The sequence below is a fragment of the Coregonus lavaretus genome, assembly GCF_964263955.1.
Source record: "Coregonus lavaretus genome assembly, chromosome: 16".
Taxonomy (NCBI): Eukaryota; Metazoa; Chordata; class Actinopteri; order Salmoniformes; family Salmonidae; genus Coregonus; species Coregonus lavaretus.
Window position 1 is genome coordinate 40523104 of NC_140003.1, and position 21711 is coordinate 40544814.

A 21711-nucleotide genomic window follows, 5' to 3' on the forward strand; every position below is an offset into this window, starting at 1 on the left:
TCTCTCTCTTTTTAATTTAGCGTAGAAGAACATTCCTTGGAACTTAATGTGGCGGGCAGGCAGGCGCCCGACAGACAGAGTGGGGTGTCAAAGCAATGTTAGAATTAAATCTCTTACTGTTTTGGGGGGATAGATCTCTGAAAAAGAGGGCGTGAACGTGTGGCATAGCCTTGCTCAGAAAATCCTCAACAGAAAACGAAACCTTCTTCTCTTTTCTTGGCTCCCCAACTACAACTCTTCCAAGCACTCCTTCACAAAAGACTGATATTTATCACACCATTGACCAGGACAAAGAGAGACTGAAGAAAGGGTATGACAAAGCAGATGTGAGGACAGTAGACTAACCAAACAGTAGCCATGCCGGGGCCTTGGCCAGGACTGAGTCAAACAATAGCCGGTGGGGCATTAGCCTAGTTTGTTTGAGTACTTTTTCAGCCCAGGAAACTTACGGCTAACCATTTTCTTCAGAAGGCCGATTTAGACCAGGTTACGACACTTAAACCCTCTTTCTCAAAGCCACAGCAAGTATGTCTCAACCACCAACTCTCCAATGTTTTTCTCAACCGAAAAGGCCATATCAGGCTGTTGTTGCTAATGACTCAGATGTCGACCATGGGTTCTCAGAAACGGGTTAAATTAAAATACTGGTTAAATGAAGGTTGAATATTGGTGCGTTGCCTCTGAATAAGCAGGCCTTGCAGAACAGAATACTAACAATCAATCAACATGTCAATGGGAAAAAATATCATAAGATCCCCTCCCCTGAAACAAGGACAGAGATACCCAAGCTACAGCGGCCCCATCTTCCTCCTTCCAAACCGCTACCACTCTACCCCTCTTAAAGCCGAACAAAATAGAGAAAACAGAAGAAAGTAAGGAGAAAGGCACTTCATTTAAACCGCAGTCGCTAGTGTCTCGCAAAACCCAAATGTGGAGCGCAAACAATGCATTATGCAAATATTTTAGCAGAGAGGAATTTTTAAATAGGTAACTCATTAGCACTGTTTTATTGAGAGTGAATATAACGGAACAGTTAATGTGAACGGAGACATTTAACGTGACATGAGGCATAGCAAGAGCAGAATAATAACTATATATTCAAATTCCACTGACATTTAACCACCCATGGTTTGGAAGTCACGGCAACACTTCAAACTAAGTTCCCATTAATATCATAGCCGAGTTGAGCCTATAGGTCTAAAGTACTTTGTTAACACAGTACTTAGCATGTTACAGTGTCTGCATTAAGGCATTTCCGTGTAGCTCAGCTGGTAGAGCATGGTGCTTGCAACGCCAGGGTTGTGGGTTCGATTCCCACGGGGGACCAGTATTGGGGGGGAAGAAAATAAATGTCTGCACTCACTAACTGTAAGTCGCTCTGGATAAGAGCGTCTGCTAAATGACTCAAATGTAAATGTAAATTTCTATGTTCTACAACTACGGTGACCAAATGTTTCTCCATTTGTCACAGGTAGGCTAGCTGTTGGTAGGCTAGTGTAGGCTAGTGTAACTCACAAGTAACAAGAGTTGTTACCCAAAGAAATAAAACAGAGGAGAAGGGTAGCTATAGAATGTGTGGAAAAGGCAGAGGCCTGAGTAAGGATGTGTCTGATTCTATCTAGCATGTATCTCTGTCCTCACTTTTGAGTAGCCTAGCCCATTTCAAGCAGGGCTACTGGTAACCCTGATTATACTACATTCCAAAAAATATTCCTGAACTTCACTATATATTTTCTCTAGCTATGCTATATTTCTTATTTTTACAAAAAACGAATTTAGTGGAAGAACTGTGCTGATGCAAACTTTGATAACAGAATTACCGTAAAATCTCGACCACGTTGTTAAATATTTGCTCTGAATTAAAGTTCAAAGATGTCTGCAGAAAGAATGGGGTGTCAGCTATGACATGGGACCTTGAGTTTGAAAAAATCTATTTTGGTTATTGAACTACTACAGTAAGTGAAGTGGATTTACATCCGTAACGGAATGACATCATGGGTCCCTAATTTGTACTACACAGAAATGCATAATTATGAATGTCATTCTCCTCATATTTCACAAGTTTGGACATCACAGCGTAGCACAGCAGAGCACAGTAGAGTACTGTGCAGTACAGCAGAGCACAGTAGAGTACCGTGCAGTACAGCAGAGCACAGTAGAGTACCGTGCAGTACAGCAGAGCACAGTAGAGTACCGTGCAGTACAGCAGAGCACAGTAGAGTACCGTGCAGTACAGCAGAGCAGGGTAGAGTACCGTGCTGTACAGCAGAGCAGGGTAGAGTACCGTGCAGTACAGCAGAGCACAGTAGAGTACCGTGCTGTACAGCAGAGCAGGATAGAGTACCGTGCAGTACAGCAGAGCACAGTAGAGTACCGTGCAGTACAGCAGAGCACAGTAGAGTACCGTGCAGTACAGCAGAGCACAGTAGAGTACCGTGCAGTACAGCAGAGCACAGTAGAGTACCGTGCTGTACAGCAGAGCAGGGTAGAGTACCGTGCAGTACAGCAGAGCACAGTAGAGTACCGTGCAGTACAGCAGAGCAGGATAGAGTACCGTGCAGTACAGCAGAGCACAGTAGAGTACCGTGCAGTACAGCAGAGCACAGTAGAGTACCGTGCAGTACAGCAGAGCACAGTAGAGTACTGTGCAGTACAGCAGAGCACAGTAGAGTACCGTGCAGTACAGCAGAGCACAGTAGAGTACAGTGGAGTTCAGTAAAGCAGAGTATAGTTCAGTACAGTACAATATACTCTACTGTACTATACTCTACTTTTCTTTACTGTACTACTGTATTGTATTGGACTGTCCTCGACTCACTGTACTGTACTATCCAAACTTGTGAAACACAAGTCTTGATAAGTTCAGATTTGGTCCAGTCCAGTTCGTCTGTGGACGATAACATCAAGGCCAGGGTGGACTGACCAAATTTCAACGTCCATGGACGTCCGGTGTCGGTCGGTGCTCAGTGGGTGAATATGCTGGTTACAGTAAATGGAAAGAGAGGGGGCTCATGGGTAGGTGTCAGTAAGAGCTGGGAGAGGTGACATAACTGGAGAGGGAGTTTCCCATAACAATAAAGCCCTGAAATTGGAGAGAGTGAGAGTGAGAGTGAGAGAGAGCGAGAGAGAGAGAGAGAGAGAGAGAGAGAGAGAGAGAGAGAGAGAGAGAGAGCGAGAGAGAGAGAGAGAGAGACCAGACAGACTGCTTTAACACTCTTGGTTTGACCACCAGATGACAGAAACACAAAGAAAACAGTTATAAGCTGAACATAAGAGTATGCCAGTGGACATCAGTGGACATCAAATGCAATCAAAAATCACATCAAACACTTATCATCAAAACAGTATCATGCTTTTAAAACTCACCACACTGCGATCGATCAATTTGAAGAAAGAAGTTGTGGATGTTGCCTAACAACGAAATGGACAGCGCTTTCTAAGGTGATGATTAATACAAAACACCCATACACATATTAGAGCTTATGCATATGCATATATATGAGCCCAAGCCCGAAACTCCCCCCCTGAATTAAAATAATGATTGTGCCATTATACAATACAGTGAGGGAAAAAAGTATTTGATCCCCTGCTGATTTTGTACGTTTGCCCACTGACAAAGACATGATCAGTCTATAATTTTAATGGTCGGTTTATTTGAACAGTGAGAGACAGAATAACAACAAAAAACTCCAGAAAAACGCATGTCAAAAATTTTATAAATTGATTTGCATTTTAATGAAGGAAATAAGTATTTGACCCCTCTGCAAAACATGACTTAGTACTTGGTGGCAAAACCCTTGTTGGCAATCACAGAGGTCAGACGTTTCTTGTAGTTGGCCACCAGGTTTGCACACATCTCAGGAGGGATTTTGTCCCACTTCTCTTTGCAGATCTTCTCCAAGTCATTAAGGTTTCGAGGCTGACGTTTGGCAACTCGAACCTTCAGCTCCCTCCACAGATTTTCTATGGGATTAAGGTCTGGAGACTGGCTAGGCCACTCCAGGACCTTAATGTGCCTCTTCTTGAGCCACTCCTTTGTTGCCTTGGCCGTGTGTTTTGGGTCATTGTCATGCTGGAATAACCATCCACGACCCATTTTCAATGCCCTGGCTGAGGGAAGGAGGTTCTCACCCAAGATTTGATGGTACATGGCCCCGTCCATCGTCCCTTTGATGCGGTGAAGTTGTCCTGTCCCCTTAGCAGAAAAACACCCCCAAAGCATAATGTTTCCACCTCCATGTTTGACGGTGGAGATGGTGTTCTTGGGGTCATAGGCAGCATTCCTCCTCCTCCAAACACGGCGAGATGAGTTGATGCCAAAGACCTCGATTTTGGTCTCATCTGACCACAACACTTTCACCCAGTTCTCCTCTGAATCATTCAGATGTTCATTGGAAAAAGTCAGACGGCCCTGTATATGTGCTTGCGGGCCTTGCGGGCGCTGCAGGATTTCAGTCCTTCACGGCATAGTGTGTTACCAATTGTTTTTTTGGTGACTATGGTCCCAGCTGCCTTGAGATCATTGACAAGATCCTCCCGTGTAGTTCTGGGCTGATTCCTCACCATTCTCATGATCATTGCAACTCCACAAGGTGTGATCTTGCATGGAGCCCCAGGCCGAGGGAGATTGACAGTTCTTTTGTGTTTCTTCCATTTGCGAATAATCGTACCAACTGTTTTCACCTTCTCACCAAGCTGCTTGGCGATGGTCTTGTAGCCCATTCCAGCCTTGTGTATGTCTACAATCTTGTCCCTGACATCCTTGGAGAGCTCTTTGGTCTTGGCCATGGTGGAGAGTTTGGAATCTGATTGATTGATTGCTTCTGTGGACAGGTGTCTTTTATACAGGTAACAAACTGAGATTAGGAGCACTCCCTTTAAGAGTGTGCTCCTAATCTCAGCTCGTTACCTGTATAAAAGACACCTGGGAGCCAGAAATCTTTCTGATTGAGAGGGGGTCAAATATTTATTTCCCTCATTGTCATACAAATCAATTTATAACATTTTTGACATGCGTTTTTCTGGATTTTTTTGTTGTTATTCTGTCTCTCACTGTTCAAATAAACCTACCATTAAAATTATAGACTGATCATTTCTTTTTCAGTGGGCAAACGTACAAAATCAGCAGGGGATCAAATACTTTTTTCCCTCACTGTACATAGCCTAATAGCCTACCACATATTATGCACGGCAAAAAAACAAAAACTAAATAATATTTAAGATGTATTTGGTACATAATTGGTCTAGCTAGCCTACACTTAAGCAATAAGGCCCGAGAAGGTGTGGTATATGGCCAATATACCACGGCTAAGGGCAATTCTTAAGCACGACGCAACACGGAGTGTCTGGACACAGCCCTTAGCCGTGGTATATTGGCCTTATACCACAAACCCCCGAGGTGCCTTATTGCTTTTATAAACTGGTTACCAACGTAACTAGATCAGTAAAAATAAATGTTTTGTCATACCCATGCTATACAGTCTGATATACCACAGCTGTCAGCCAATCAGCATTCAGGGCTCGAACCACCCAGTTTATAATCCAAAATTAAAGACATTCTAGTAATCACCTTTGAGTGTGGACTCTGTATTATGCATACTGAATGGACTGTTTACCTTACCTGTGAACCAAACGTTCTATCCATGAGTCTGGGAGAGAACGTATAGGCCTAGGCGATGATGTTGGTTCATTGATTGTGCAGAGTTACAGAGTTAGTCTACAACTATAGTGAATTTGTATTTGATTTTGAATAGCCTAGTAATAGAGAATTTTTTATATTTGTTATAATTAATAGGCTGACACATTATCTTTAGCTACAGAATCTCTCACCACCGTGCGTTTCCATCTCCTCCTCTCTCTCCTTTATTGAGCATGCAGAGAGAGGGGCTGTCAACAGTTTAGTTGAAATATGTTTAGTTGTAAAAACATGTTACTATCGATTATGTTTCCCAAATTAAGCCCTGGGTAGCTGCAGGAACAGGGTTGGAGAGCCCATGGCGTACAGAGTCTGGGTGGAATATCACATGTTACGCAGCGAGAGGCTGCATGCTCCTCAAACAGTGGTTGGTGCGTGGAGTGAAAGTGTTCCTATAAGCCCAGACATTTCTATATGCAATATGAAAGCAGAGTTTTGATGGTTGCCACTAAAAAGGAGGAGGATCCCAGCTGCTACTATATGTATTTCTCAGCTGCTCATATTAAGCACATGCTCCGCTATAAAACTGGAGTAGCCTACCCTGCATGATTGAAAAACGAAATGCGGGAAAGCGGCCTCCATTTGTTATTGTAGTGCATATGGATTCCTGTTCCTGCCCCTGTTCCTGCCCCTGTTCCTGCCTGCCCCTGTTCCTGCCCCTGTTCCTGCCTGCCCCTGTTCCTGTTCCTGCCTGCCCCTGTTCCTGCCTGCCCCTGTTCCTGCCTGCCCCTGTTCCTAATTTGACATATTAGTAAAGACAAGATTACATTGAGAATAGTCTGATGGGTGAAAATATGATCACTTGATGAGAGAAAAGCATCAATCATCAATAGCCTATAGTCGCATCATGCAACCCATATATGTTTTGATTCTAAGACATTCTAAGGTTTGTATCATTCACAACTAAAGTTGCCAAATAACTCTAAATCTAGCGTTTGGACCTGTTTCAAATGATCACTTTTACGCTCAACATAGCCACTTTATAATAGCACTCGCTGTGGAAGGTGAAAAATATCCTTTCTATTTTATTCAGCTAAGTTCAATTATATATTCTTCTTACTATAAAATCATATAATATAAAATAAGGGCATGGGGACTTATAAGCATATCTTGTCTGCTAAATGAACTAAACTACAAGCCTATGGCATGGTGCGTAGCCAGATAACATACAGTAGGCCAACTCATTTTCTATTCTTCTGAAATACATTTTCTTCATATCATGTTTCTTTAGACCTACCTAAAATAAATAATGGGATCTATTGTGATGGTGTTTATTATACTTTTTTTTAAATGTAAATGTTCCAAAAGTGCGCATCAGTGGCTTGTATGCGTGGAGGCCTGGAGATGCTAAAACGTGTTTATGTTAATTACGGTCAATTACCTTGAGACCGGCAGTTATTTGCATGACTATTACCGGCAGACAAAATGTCATGACTGACACAGCCCTATTTGTGACTATTATGATTTCATATTGTCGCCAATTCTGTTGCAGTAATTGCTTTATGAGTTTTAATCACTTAATAATTCATAAACAAAATTGGTATCAGTAAAATCACTATAACTAATTGGTAGGTCTACCATTACTTGTTACTTCTGTGAACGTTCATTATCCTACCTCCTTGTGATGGAGGAATTTGAAAATATCTAAAAGATGTTATTTTTATTTATTTATATGTAGGTTTTTGGTAACTGAAATACAACGCACAAGGCAATATTTCTTAAACTTACAGAAGGTAAACAATTTCTCCAAAACTAAATATAAGTATTAGTTGGGGGTCTTAACGTCAACATTATTGTGTTTTGACATATTTCAAATAACCTTTTAAGACTTTTTCTGCTAGATGTTTGCTAAGCCTCCTCTTCCATCTGTTTATCTACAAATCAACGCCTTTACTTATGTCTCATTTTTAAGATGGAAAATGGTTCAAAATGTAACTATGCCTTCATTTCCCCAAAATACAGACTCTTAGCTTTCATTTGACACCCAATTTGATATGCTCCTATGAACTTCACATGTTGGTGCTCATGGGTCCTTTTCAATGGAAATGCCCCTTACTATCCATCTGATTCTAGTCATATGCAGAACATCTCTATGTGCACGTGACATGCTCCTCTCTAACTCCCACTCTAGAACAGCTTGTCTGTATGAACTTCATGCACACCTTTCTGATGCCTTGCATCTATTAATGAACATAATGCATTATTCACGATTACTATGTTTACATTAATGAATATTCATGTTCAGAACTCTCGGGATGGAATGGGGGTGGCGGAGATGTAAAACTGGGAGGAAGTAAGGAGGGGGAATGTGAAAACAAGAAAATAATTTCCCACTTTCCCCCGAAAGAAAAGTAGCTTAGTTCATAATTAACCTAATTTTGTTGTAAAAGCCCCTTTTTACAAAGGACTTAGAACGCTTCCCAAGGAACCAAATAAGGGACAGTTAGAAATGTACTGGGGGAGGGCACTGGTCCAACTTAAGGTGTTCTAAAAATATATATAAATGCACCCCCCCCCCCCCCCCCTCATTGCATTAACTCTAAATAATGTTTACGACCACAAATAAACGTGGATACCTACTTTCCCACTTCAGCATGTTTTTGTCACACAATCGATGCCACGCAGGGCTATGAGCCAGAAGGTTGAGGGTTCGCCGACCACCACAGACAAGCCTACTCTACCTCCCTGTTTCATTAGGCTCCACTACGATCAGAGCCGGCTGCAGACAATGATCAGCTAGGAGGAAATCAGATCGCAATTATTTTTATTTTTTATTATCATTATTTTTTATTTTCTCCCCAATTACGTGGTCTTGTCCCATCGCTGCAACCCCGGTACGGACACGGGAGAGGCCCGCCACAGGATTGGCATATTATATAGGCCTACTGATGGTTTTGTCACTAAAAATGTTGCGTAGGTATAGCGAATGTGCCCACTCTGGCATGTGCGCTCTAGTCAACAGCTCGCAGATACAGTGCAGGTATGGCCTACATGATGAGATTATTATGGACAAAAGTGTGAGACTATTTGTATTCTTCAAAAAGTTAAATGACAAATATTTAGGCTATATTGAAGCGTTAGGTTCTAGGTGTGCGAGTAATAGCCGCTCGGATTGGAGAGGAGGCAGAGAGAGCATTAAGCTTTCCTGAATAACTGGGCTGCCGGGAGCATGTGGCCACATTATTATAGGACAATTTGGGAGAATGATGATCTGCAACAGATCTCAGTATCAAAAGTAAAAATACACCAGACTGGCCTGCTACTGTGCCCTTCTAGACCTTATAAACTGCCCAGAGTAGGACCCACAACTGATCCAAATGGAATGAATGATTTAAATCACAGGGCTGTTATTCAATTTACATTTTCAATGCAGCCTAGAGTAGAATTTTGTACTCACTTGAAAACAATAATGCAATTATTAATTGCATTGTGGTGTTGTAGGATAGCCTAGGAAGGATAATTGTATTGTCCCTAAACAAGATCAACAGGAGAGCTTTTTTATTATTTAATGCGCCATGATGCACCTGGCCTCTCCGCTACCTATCAGCTATTCCTATTTGTTCTTGTAGATTCATATTGAAAATTGATGCAGCTTTGAATGTTTTTATGTGTGGTATGATTGCTAGTTAGCCTATTGCAGATTTTGACAAAAAAATCCAAAACCAAGTACCAAAACACCTTGATATAGGGGAGGCACATGCAATTAAATTTAGATGAGGAAATTTGGCTAGAATGGAAGAAATGATATAGTCAAACCTGCAAAAGAGTGAATGTAAACCAGGGGGAAAAAACGCGCTATCCTGCCCAAAGCACACAAAAAAGAAAGCTAAACTAAGTGATGTGTTACAGTGACAAGGATAGCCTGATTTCACAACACAGCAATATCAATAAGCTTCTCTTTAATAATAGGGATGTAGCAACTAAAATGTTGACACACACAAACATTAGCTTAAACAGCAAATCTTTTGGAAAATGTGTTTGCTGGCTTGATAGAATGTTCATAAAAGTTGATCAAAGATATCATAATATTCATCACATCGAGAGCAAAAAAATATGTAGGTTACTTCGGCAACTCTGTGTGTTAATCTGAAGTGTTTATTATCACGGTGAAACAGTGGAATATGAAAAGGAAATGTGTGGGAACCGTTGGCTGCCCTTTCATCAAAATGAGACCGAGAACATGAATGGGTTGTGACTCTCACTGTCACGGAAGTGGGCCTCGCTACCTCTCCCCCGAAAAATAATGGCACAGGTAGTCTAGGCCTCTCGGACAAGGATTGCTAAAAAAAACGGCATTCAAAATAGATTCAGAATACGGGAATCATTCTAAACGAGAGACGCGGAGAGATCGACTGCACCGTTTTTAAATATAGGAAACCTCCCCGAATTAGGCATTCTAATGAAGCTTTTAATATATTCAGACTGCGTAAACAAACGCCACCCATACAGACGCACACACAAGACAAGTCAAGACAAGAGAGACTCGGGCGAAACTTCAAATAATTTCATCCAAACTCAGAAAACCACACAGCGAAAGGCAAGACAATGGCGGCAACAAAATATGTAATTGTATCAGTTGTTCTCGGTTATTTGGAGCAGGGCAGGCCCCTGATCCAATTCTCTCATGTCGACCGTGAATGTTATTAGTTGGATTCATGGTGGCAGCAACAGGCTTTATGCAACTATTATAGCTAGCTATATTTTGGCTAAAAATAAATAGTGAAACTTGTTTATTCATCACTAAGGCTAAAACACCCAGGAGGTAGGCAACACAACCAATACGTCCTAAAAACTACAATATATGCTAAACAGCACTCACTAACTGTAAATCGCTCTGGATAAGAGCGTCTGTTAAATGACTAAAATGTAAATGTAAATAAAGCGTTTGGGCTTTTATGCTAAAGAAAGTAGTGATGATGTTGATGTCACAGTGAAACTAGCTCACGCGCTAGGTGCTGAAAATGGGCAGATTGTAGCTGCCTACCATGGATGAAAAAAAGAATCTAAAAACATGAATAGGTCAACCTAGACATAATGGAGGCATTTGGCATTATCTATAACCGGCAAACTAAAAAGGTTGACATATTCTGCGGCGAACGCGATATGATGTCGAATAGTTGATGGAATATGCTGAACTCCGCAATCTCTCTATGGTCGGAAAGGCCCACATGAATAACACAACAGATACAACGCCTGCATCGAACACAAAGGCTGGGGAAAATAGGCATATAAAATCGCCTTCCGACATCAAGCAAGTTAGCTTCTCGGCTTTCTATTATGTTACTGTAATGTGTAGTATGCGCAGCCGCTGACTGTTGGTCGAAAAATGAATATGCAAACATCCTCCAAAGAAGGTTCACGCCACAATAATAAGAATCAACACAAAGCCGATCGCCTAGCTATAGCAGCCAAGCTAGCCACCTTATCAAGTTAGCACAGCTACAGTACAGTATTTGAACAATATCTGAATATGGCATGTATAAAAACAAGTCACGTCGCCGATTACTAATAAAATATGCTAAATCGTATTTGTAGACAGGGGTATGAATATGTAGCGGCGTACAGCGGTCTAATCACACAAAGGTAGGCATGTTTTTTTTAAATGTTTGTTTTTTTGCCTTCGCACTGCAATTGCCTGTTTCCCCCTGTCAAATATCCGCTAGCTGTGAATTAACTTAAATGATGCAGACAACAGCAACACTATGGCAAATTATTTTGTTGTCGCTTTTCTTCTGTGCTAAACGGTTTCAGATAAATCGTTTTTGAATATAAGTATGAATATGTAAAATGCTGTAATGATTACCTGGTCCTGAACTCTCATCTTGACTCGCTGCTCCTCCGTCCGCCATTTTGAATATTTAACCCGAAATCCCAGCCCTGGTAGAACAGGGATTTATAATCTACACACACCCCGCACGACTCAAATCAAATCAAATTTTATTTGTCACATACACGTGTTTAGCAGATGTTATTGCGGGTGTAGCGAAATGCTTGTGCTTCTAGCTCCGACAGTGCAGTAATATCTAACAAGTAATATCTAACAATTTCACAACATATACACACAAATGTAAGTAAGGAATAAAATTAAGAATATATACATATATGGACAAGCAATGACAGAGGGGCATGGACTAAAATACAGTAGCATATTATAGAATACAGTATATACATATGAGATGAGTAATGCAAGATATGTAAACATTATTAAAGTGACTAGTGTTCCATTTCTTAAAGTGGCCAGTGATTTCAATAGGCAGCAGCAGCCTCTATCTAATGTGCTAGTGATGGCTATTTAAATTTTAGTCATTTAGCAGATGCTCTTATCCAGAGCGACTTACAGTTAGTGAGTGCCTTGAGATTGAAAAACAGCTTCTTTCTCTTGGTCCCAGCTTACACTCATGTGCAAGTGCACTGTATTTAGACCTGCTTTAAAAATACATTTGAAAAAGTATGCATATATGTTTTTTCAACCATATTATATTTGCATGTGTTAACCCATGTTAGTAATATTCTAAAAACCTAAGTAGTCTAAAGTAAATTGAACTAAATACATCTTCAAATATCTTTAACGTTGTAGGCTGCAAATATGGCAGAATATTGAATAGTATCATAATGCATTGTTTGTGTTTGTTAGTGTATGTGAATTGGCATACATGTGTAGTAAACAATATGTGTGTATATGTATGTGTGTTTGTCATTGTCTTTGTGTGCTGGTACAATGGTAGCCTAAATACAGTAGCACGTATAGTCTAGCCCAGTGTTTCCCAAACTTGGTCCTGGGGCCCCGCTTTGGTACACGTGTTGGTTTTTGCCCTAGCACTACACAGCTGATTCAAATAATAATAATAATAATATGCCATTTAGCAGACGCTTTTATCCAAAGCGACTTACAGTCATTTTTACGTATGGGTGGTCCCGGGGATCGAACCCACTACCCTGGCGTTACAAGCGTCATGCTCTACCAATTGAGCATGAGTTGGTTATTTGAATCACCTGTGTGGTCCTAGGGCAAAAACCAAAACGTGCACCCAGGGGGGCCCTCAGGACCGAGTTAGGGAAACCCTGGTCTAGCCTATACGTGTTCAGCCTCAGTTTTTTAAATCAATAGAATAAAAGCAAGGGTCGTCTCCTGAGGTTTTCCTCTAAACTCGATGTATGTACAGCTCCACCACCCTTTTGAATTTTCTTTTGATCTTCAGGCAATCAAGTTGAAACATCTATGGATCCTATTGACAATTCTCTGTGATGATGAATTGAAGTTCAATGACACAGTCATTTCTCACAGTAGGTTTTATGTTACGAGCGGCAGACTCCACGTTTGCCAGAAGAGTAGAAAGGGGATGGAACCTGTCGTTTATCCATCCACACCGCCCTTATGATTTACGATCTAATTAGAAAATAGGCATTTAAATGTTACTTTAATAATAGATTTTCAGGAAAACTGATAGAAAACAACAAACCTCAACCACAAAGAACCTTTACGCTTTCGTTGGTGTATTTTATATAGGGGTGGGGTGACAGACGCCTATCAATGCTGAGTACAACTACCTGATCCCTGGTTTCTCTGTCTATTGGAAATAATTGTTTTTCGCTGTGTATCATTATGGGTTTTCATGGAAAGCTTCAGTGTTCTTGTCTAGAGTATACACATCCTTACCAGAACAGTGCAATCCATTCGGTTCTAGTTTTTTTCAAAGGGATATGAGTACAGGGCGGACAAACGCATCTGTGTGTGTGAGAGAGAAATGCATGATAACACAGCCTCAGAGTCATCAGAGGCATCCTTGCGTCTCCATAATATAATCTATAGAATCCTTTGTCCCATGGCCTCATTGTCTTCTTCCACTCATGACCACTGAAAGGATTACATGGGTGTCCATTGTATTACTTTCTGCACTCACCTGTAGTTTTCTCAAACCAGAGCTTATTAAAGTGGTTGAGACAATGAGAGGTGTGGTCCCACTAAACACCAAGTGGCCTAAAACCTATGTAGTTATATGGTTACAGAAGTTGGTACAGTGTAGTCACAGTGGGTAGCCGTTATATTATTACAGAGATAGTACTGTACTATGTACAGTGAGGGAAAAAAGTATTTGATCCCCTGCTGATTTTGTACGTTTGCCCACTGACAAAGAAATTATCAGTCTATAATTTTAATGGTAGCAACAACAACAATAACAACAACAAAATCCAGAAAAACGCATGTCAAAACCACCATGGCCAAGACCAAAGAGCTCTCCAAGGATGTCAGGGACAAGATTGTAGACCTACACAAGGCTGGAATGGGCTACAAGACCATCGCCAAGCAGCTTGGTGAGAAGGTGACAACAGTTGGTGCGATTATTCGCAAATGGAAGAAACACAAAAGAACTGTCAATCTCCCTCGGCCTGGGGCTCCATGCAAGATCTCACCTCGTGGAGTTGCAATGATCATGAGAACGGTGAGGAATCAGCCTAGAACTGCACAGGAGGATCTTGTCAATGATCTCAAGGCAGCTGGGACCATAGTCACCAAGAAAACAATTAGTAACACACTATGCCGTGAAGGACTGAAATCCTGCAGCGCCCGCAAGGTCCCCCTGCTCAAGAAAGCACATATACAAGGCCGTCTGAAGTTTGCCAATGAACATCTGAATGATTCAGAGGAGAACTGGGTGAAAATGTTGTGGTCAGATGAGACCAAAATCGAGCTCTTTGGCATCAACTCAACTCGCCGTGTTTGGAGGAGGAGGAATGCTGCCTATGAGCCCAAGAACACCATCCCCACCGTCAAACATGGAGGTGGAAACATTATGCTTTGGGGGTGTTTTTCTGCTAAGGGGACAGGACAACTTCACCGCATCAAAGGGACAATGGACGGGTCCATATACCGTCAAATCTTGGGTGAGAACCTCCTTCCCTCAGCCAGGGCATTGAAAATGGGTCGTGGATGGGTATTCCAGCATGACAATGACCCAAAACACACGGCCAAGGCAACAAAGGAGTGGCTCAAGAAGAATGCCTAGCCAGTCTCCAGACCTTAATCCCATAGAAAATCTGTGGAGGGAGCTGAAGGTTCGAGTCGCCAAACGTCAGCCTCGAAACCTTAATGACTTGGAGAAGATCTGCAAAGAGGAGTGGAACAAAATCCCTCCTGAGATGTGTGCAAACCTGGTGGCCAACTACAAGAAACGTCTGACCTCTGTGATTGCCAACAAGGGTTTTGCCACCAAGTACTAAGTCATGTTTTGCAGAGGGGTCAAATACTTATTTACCTCATTAAAATGCAAATGAATTTATAACATTTTTGACATGTGTTTTTCTGGATTTTTTTGTTGTCATTCTGTCTCTCACTGTTCAAATAAACCAGCAGGGGGTGGTGGTGTGATGGTTTGGGGATGCTTTGCTGCCTCAGGACCTGGATGACTTGCCTTAATAGAAGGAACCATGAATTCTGCTCTGTATCAGAGAATTCTACAAGAAGAATGTCAGACCATCCGTCTGTGAGCTGAAGCGGAAGCCAGCTGGGTCATGCAGCAAGACAGTGATCCAAAACACACAATCAAGTCTACATAAAAATTGCTAAAAAGCAACAAATTGGAAGTTTTGGAATGGCCTAGTCAAAGTCCAGACCTAATCCCATTTGAGATGTTGTGGCAGGACTTGAAACGAGCAGTTCATGCTTGAAAACCCACACGTCACTGAGTTAAAGCAGTTCTGCATGGAAGAGTGGGCCAAAATTCCTCCACAGCGACGTGAGAGACTGATCAACAACTACAGGAAGCATTTGGTTGGAGTCATTGCAGCTAAAGGTGGCACAACCAGTTATTGAGTGTAAGGGGGCAATTACTTTTTCACACAGGGGAATTGGGTGTTGCATAACTTTGTTTATGAAATAAATGAAATAAATATGTAATTGTTGTGTTATTTGTTCACTTATGTTCCCTTTATCTAAAATTAGGTTTTGGTTGAAGATTTGATAACATTCAGTATCACAAATATGCAAAAGTAGAGAAAATTAGAAAGGGGGCAAATACTTTTTCATAGCACTGTATATTTTTTGGGGGGGTTGCCTGTTTTGCATGTTATTTTGGCATTAGTACGTGTCACATCAGTTTGCAAACAATGTAAAAAAATAAATAATAATAATCATTGAGTTAATAAAGCCGCATACAAACATGGTCCCTTTTTTGCTTTCTTGAGTAAGGCAGCTCCAAAATGTATGTGTTTCAGCCTAGCTCAGTGCTTTCTGTGGTGGTGTGGCAGCCAGCGAAATATACGGAGCGTAGGGGTTGGTAATGTTCTCTAGTTGCGCCGTGATTGGCTCAGTGTTCTGTCACTCATGGGGACACTACATCACCGCCAATTCTAAGGGTAGAGCTCGAAAAATCAAGCCACTTGGGTGCTGCCATAGTTACATTAGAAGTGCCCATCCAAAAAGGCTCAAGGTTATTGACCACAGATAAAATGACATCAAATAATGTTATATCTACAGTAGCTTTGATTGGACTGATCATGTCAACATCATACTTTCTAAATCTTAGCTAGCAGTCATCATCATGAATCAAGTCGACAATCTAATGGCAAATCATTTTTAATTCTTGTCATATGAAGAGAAATAATGAAAATAAATTATAAATAAAACGTATCGGTGCTCATCGGCCATTGGACATAAACATTACACAACAAGTTGGAAATTGCAAATTCAACAATGAGTGGGTTGGAAGGAATCAGTGGCTAACTGCAAGCATTGCAAAGCAATCACTAGCCTGCTATTCATTGGAATGGCTGTGTGGTCCCAAGTCTGGGATTAAGGGTCTCTTTTCCAAGCTTAAAATGATAAACATTCAACATTGGCCATGCTGTCAATGAAGCATGATTTGTGCCGCGCTCAAAACAACTGTTAACTCAGAACTGCCAAATCTGACTTCAAAACAACTGGGAACTCAGGAAAAAACGAGCTCCGACTGGGAAAATACGTTTTGAACGGTCATCCAACTCGGAATTATAAATCCGGAATTCGGGCCTCTTTCTAGAGCTACGACCTGAAGATCACTGACTTCATCATGATTCGACCTTGTTTTTTTTCCAGAGTTCCCGGTTGTCTTGAAAGCACCATAAATCCAGAGAATGCCAGACTTTGATGACAAAGTTTGATGACAAAATTTGCCCACAAAGGACCGCCGCGCCACCTTCCTGATCAAGTGAGCACAGCACAACAAGGTGAGTCCAAAAATGTCTTGTATGCTGCTGCATAAATTATGTAATATGCCAGGGAGATATGTATACTGTAGCTAAGTAATACTAAGTGTATGTTGTGTAGTAAGCTGTCATGTGCCTCACCCTAATAATTTGGTCTATTTTCCCCTCTTAATTTCACCTACTGTTCTGACTTGGTGGTGCACATGTAGCCTATAACCTGTTTTAGAGAAATGTAATCATTGAATATTGTAAGAGCTTTCATTGTGGTCCTCTGTAGCTCAGCTGGTAGAGCACGGCGCTTGTAACGCCAAGGTAGTGGGTTCGATCCCCGGGACCACCCATACACAAAAATGTATGCACGCATGACTGTAAGTCGCTTTGGATAAAAGCGTCTGCTAAATGGCATATTATATTATTATATTTATATTATATTGTCTGCTTACATGCCCCCTTTACTTATCCTACGGTTCTGACTTGGTGTACAGGGAGAACACTGTATGAACGGCCCATGTTCTGAATTCTGTCGCTGTACATTTCAAAAGTGCTAAACAAATAGTTATATTGACTACGTCCATGCTAGCGCGCTCATTAATGTATTAATCAAAATTACGGATTGCCTCTTATCCTCTTGTCGTCCCCTTATGCCATAGTTTGTAAATCTCAATAATCAGTAGAAACCACATTTGTTTAAGCAAGTCAGCCATATCAGCTATGTTTTTTTAAAGGCAGTAAATGAGGCTGAATGAACTGTTTCGCTGCCAGACAAGGCTCTGCTGATAGCCAGGTGTAGCAGTGGTAAGGTGTTGGAACTCTGCTGTTGGAACAGCTTTATGTAGGCCCTAACAGTTTGTGGGCACCGTTTGTCACCTTTATAGTGCAATTAATGTATTGTTTAATGTTGTGTAGTGGCTTTGCTGGCATGCATCCCACATTTTGTGTTTTGTTTGCCCCACCAAGATTGACATGCTAAAATCGCCACTGAGGGGGCCCCATCCTCTCTAACCCCGCCAGATCTCTTCAACCTGAGTACAGCATGAGGTACTCTATGTCCTGCTATTCAAAACAATCAACAATTGCTTAATCAGAGTAAGAATAGTTCAAATAATATTTATCTAAAAAGGAATCTTTTAACTAAGAACAACTATGTAATCAATGTAATTAAATGGAGGGGGGGGGAATAGAAACATCCCGCATCCTCAGATAAAACATTCACATTTACATTTTAGTCATTTAGCAGACGCTCTTATCCAGAGCGACTTACAGGAGCATAAAACATATAGCCCCGGTCTAGGATATGCTTCTCTCTCCATTAACTCTTTAAGGCTATGGTGGATGGCATGTCAAAATATATAATTGCGCCAAGGGGTGAAATGAACTCTGTCACACAGAAATAGGCCAAGGCTATTATGTTTTATGTGAGGATGGCTTCCCCAGTGCTCCCCTAAACCCTGAACAAATGTGATAAGCACATTGCTTTGTCAATCTTCCCTCCACAGGCACCCTGGGGTGATGCAGGAGAAGACAAGTGAGCTTCAGTGGGCCCTCCTGATGGGCGAGCAGGACATACAGGAGGAGGAGGAGGAGTGGTATGGGGATGAGGGAGTTCACAGGGTAGAGCAGGACATACAGGAGGAGGACTGGTGTGGGGATGAGGGAGTTCACAGGGTAGAGCAGGACATACAGGAGGAGGAGGAGTGGTATGGGGATGAGGGAGTTCACAGGGTAGAGCAGGACATACAGGAGGAGTGGTATGGGGATGAGGGAGTTCACAGGGTAGAGCAGGACATACAGGAGGAGTGGTATGGGGATGAGGGAGTTCACAGGGTAGAGCAGGACATACAGGAGGAGTGGTATGGGGATGAGGGAGTTCACAGGGTATGTTGGGATGGAGCTGTCTGAGCTATTGCCATTGGCCAGGGATATGGTCACGTTCATGTTGCTGTAAACTATAGGCTGATCTGCTCCTACTTATATGTATTATTTTAATGTATGTTATCTGTAAATAGTTCACTAAAGTTTTCTACTTGTACTGGCGCCTACTTGTTTTCTTTCTTGTTCTACACAAATACCATCAAGACCTCCAGTGGTGTCAGGTTACGTATTGACTGCTGCTGGTCCACTGTCCATCAGTTCACCTCCAGTGGTGTCAGGTTACGTACTGACTGCTACTGGTCCACTGTCCATCAGTTCACCTCCAGTGGTGTCAGGTTACATACTGACTGCTGCTGGTCCACTGTCCATCAGTTCACCTCCAGTGGTGTCAGGTTACATACTGACTGGTGCTGGTCCACTGTCCATCAGTTCACCTCCAGTGGTGAGAGTTACAAAGCAATAATATCAGAACAACCTGCAAGCTTGTATGAAATACACACAAAATGTTAAAATACAATAGCTAAAGGATTGATGCATTAATCCGTTTGGCTGGGTGGCACATGGGCCCAATCAAGCGCAGATTAAGTAATGTCTGTTGTCCCCTCCAGAGATTGGACAGTTTGATGAGCTGAGGTGGTGATCCCTCTACTCTGTAGCTGGGGGAATAGTGTCCATCAACAGGGCACAAATACTGTCAGCCTGAGGAAGGAGGAGGATATGGTCAGAGGGAGAGGTACTGGGTGATTTATTTGTATTTTTGTATTTTACCTTTATTTAACTAGGCGAGTCAGTTAAGAACAAATTCTCATTTACAATGATGAGGGGTTTCCCTAGCCATGTGTGTCAAAATATATTGGATGGGAATTATTGTGACAAGACTACGTCATTGTAAGTCAAACACTTGTGCGACTAGAGAGATGACACATTCACTATGTTTACCTACTGAACTGCCCTGTGGAGAGGGTTGAAGGCTCACATGTCTGTGGCGTTCACACGGGCATTGAACTTGATCAGGAGGGCCACAATGTGCATGTGCTGTAGAGGAGAGACGTGACAGAGGAGAGAAGAGACAGGAGAGGAGTGACAGAGACCGAGGACATTATTTAACATCCTCATGACTTGCCCAATGACTGATGACATCCACGCTAATACATATGTAGACTTTCCACTAGGTCTTTTCATCACAGTATGGGTGATGTTATTTTATGTGATGGATGGTTTTGTAAACTAAACAATTCATACAATGTCTTCTAAAGCCTAATGACATCCAAGCTGCTACATAGGCCACAACGTCACAGCGTATGTGTTTTGTATGCATTGTCTATGTCTATGTAAAATCTTATGGCAAACCGTACAGCATGTAAAACGTCTTCAGAGGCCTGATGTAATCTTTGTAGTGACACACCCCGTATGAGGCTGCATTGCGCAGGGAGATGAGGCCTCCTTTGACCTGATCGTTGTCGTCAGCCCCGTGCTTTAGGAGGGCAGCATCTCCTTCCAGCAGGACCTGGATGCCCATGTCCAAAGACATGTTACCATCATAGTTATTCTTGGTGGGGATACACACAGACAGATAGATGTGGCATTAAAATGTATGAGAAGCATTTTACGTAAAAAGTTATCGTTACACATATTGCACGGCACTGACTAGAAAAAAAAGCATCCCAGTAGCCTTCAGTCAATCAAACACAGTTATATAAGAGCTAATATGAAAGGCACAGGAAGGCAGATCTCTTGGCTATTTGCCCTTGGCTGCAGCCTCAAAGAGAGGGTTGAAATTCCACCGGTCAGCTACATTGACCGATGCCCTGTTTCTCACCAGCAGCTCAGTGACCTCATAGTGACAGTAGGAGCAGACACACAGCGACACTAGAACACTGAACATTTCATTTACTGGATGTATTTAGTGCAAAACTAAATTCATTGATAAAGATGTATTCAATCAATGCAGAACTAAAGCCAACTCAAAGACAGTAGGGCCAGACAGCTAGTAGGGTGTACTAGTCAGACAACACCTACACACATGTAGATAGTAAAATATAAAAAAGAGAATCTTTGTATTTAACCATTATGCTCTACTACTGTACCATTGATTTTCTGCACAGTTTGTCCGTCTCGGATCCTCTCTGCTCAGCAAAGGTGTGGGAACTTTGCCTGGTGACATCAGCGGCCTGCAGCTCCACTGTAGTCAGCTACGCGAAGTCTCTGGAGCTCTGGCGACAGGCGGCCTGGAACACACAAGTGGAATAGGATAAATGGCAGGTGTTTAACAACGTTAGCTGTCACACTCTAATTAATTTGAAAAGTCTATCCCTGTTTATGTGAGTAGCTAGAGGATTGTGAAGGGTTGTCTTTCTCTAAGCTGAAGGTGCAGCAGTGGTGGCAGCGTTGCTTTGGGCGTCAGGACACTGGAACACACAGGAGGACCTCAGGTAAGTGTCACGTGAACATGAACGGTAAATGACACTGAGGAAGTCTGGAAAACATCTTCCATCTTTGCAAGGGCTTCCTCCTGCCACTGTCTCTGTTGCCTCCATTCTTATCGCAGATAAGACACCAGCCAATTACAGTCCACCAGGTGGTTAGGGCTGCCACACTGCATCCGAGTCAGGTCACCTGAATATAACCAAAGCTACCAAAATACAGCACAGCAAGTGGCACACAATAACATTAACACTGGAGCAGTATTCATAGTTCATTTTACACCGTTTTTCTCCTACTCACCTCAAGTTACGCTTGAGTGTTCTGGGTGATTCCATCACAAGTGATATCCTGAACGGCATAACCATGATCGATAGAGTCTGACACCCCACTTTCCTCACATGCATCTACCGTCACAGCTATATCATTGTAATGTAGGCCTACATCTGACACAAAAGTTGTATCATCATGCACATCCAGTATCACAGTGATATCACTGTGATCAATGTCTGCTTCATCATTATCAACTACCTCATCAAGAT

General features: G+C 42.0%; 1 protein-coding gene across 4 annotated transcripts in view; it reads right to left on the bottom strand.

The window, feature by feature from the left end:
- LOC311143946 (POU domain, class 2, transcription factor 1-like) overlaps positions 1 to 11920 on the bottom strand; it is a gene marked incomplete at its 3' end in the record, with an annotated part of 21937 nt that extends 10017 nt beyond the window's left edge. For 2 of the 4 annotated variants that reach the window (XM_084179845.1, XM_084179843.1), the window contains exon 1: positions 11499 to 11919. In XM_084179845.1, the coding sequence (XP_084035971.1) occupies positions 11499 to 11544 (46 nt within the window). In that variant the 5' untranslated portion in view covers positions 11545 to 11919. Of the gene's footprint in view, positions 1 to 11498 lie in introns of all 4 variants that reach the window. The other 2 variants (XM_084179844.1, XM_084179846.1) reach the window with 2 other exon arrangements.
- Between the last annotated feature and the right edge of the window lie 9791 nt (positions 11921 to 21711).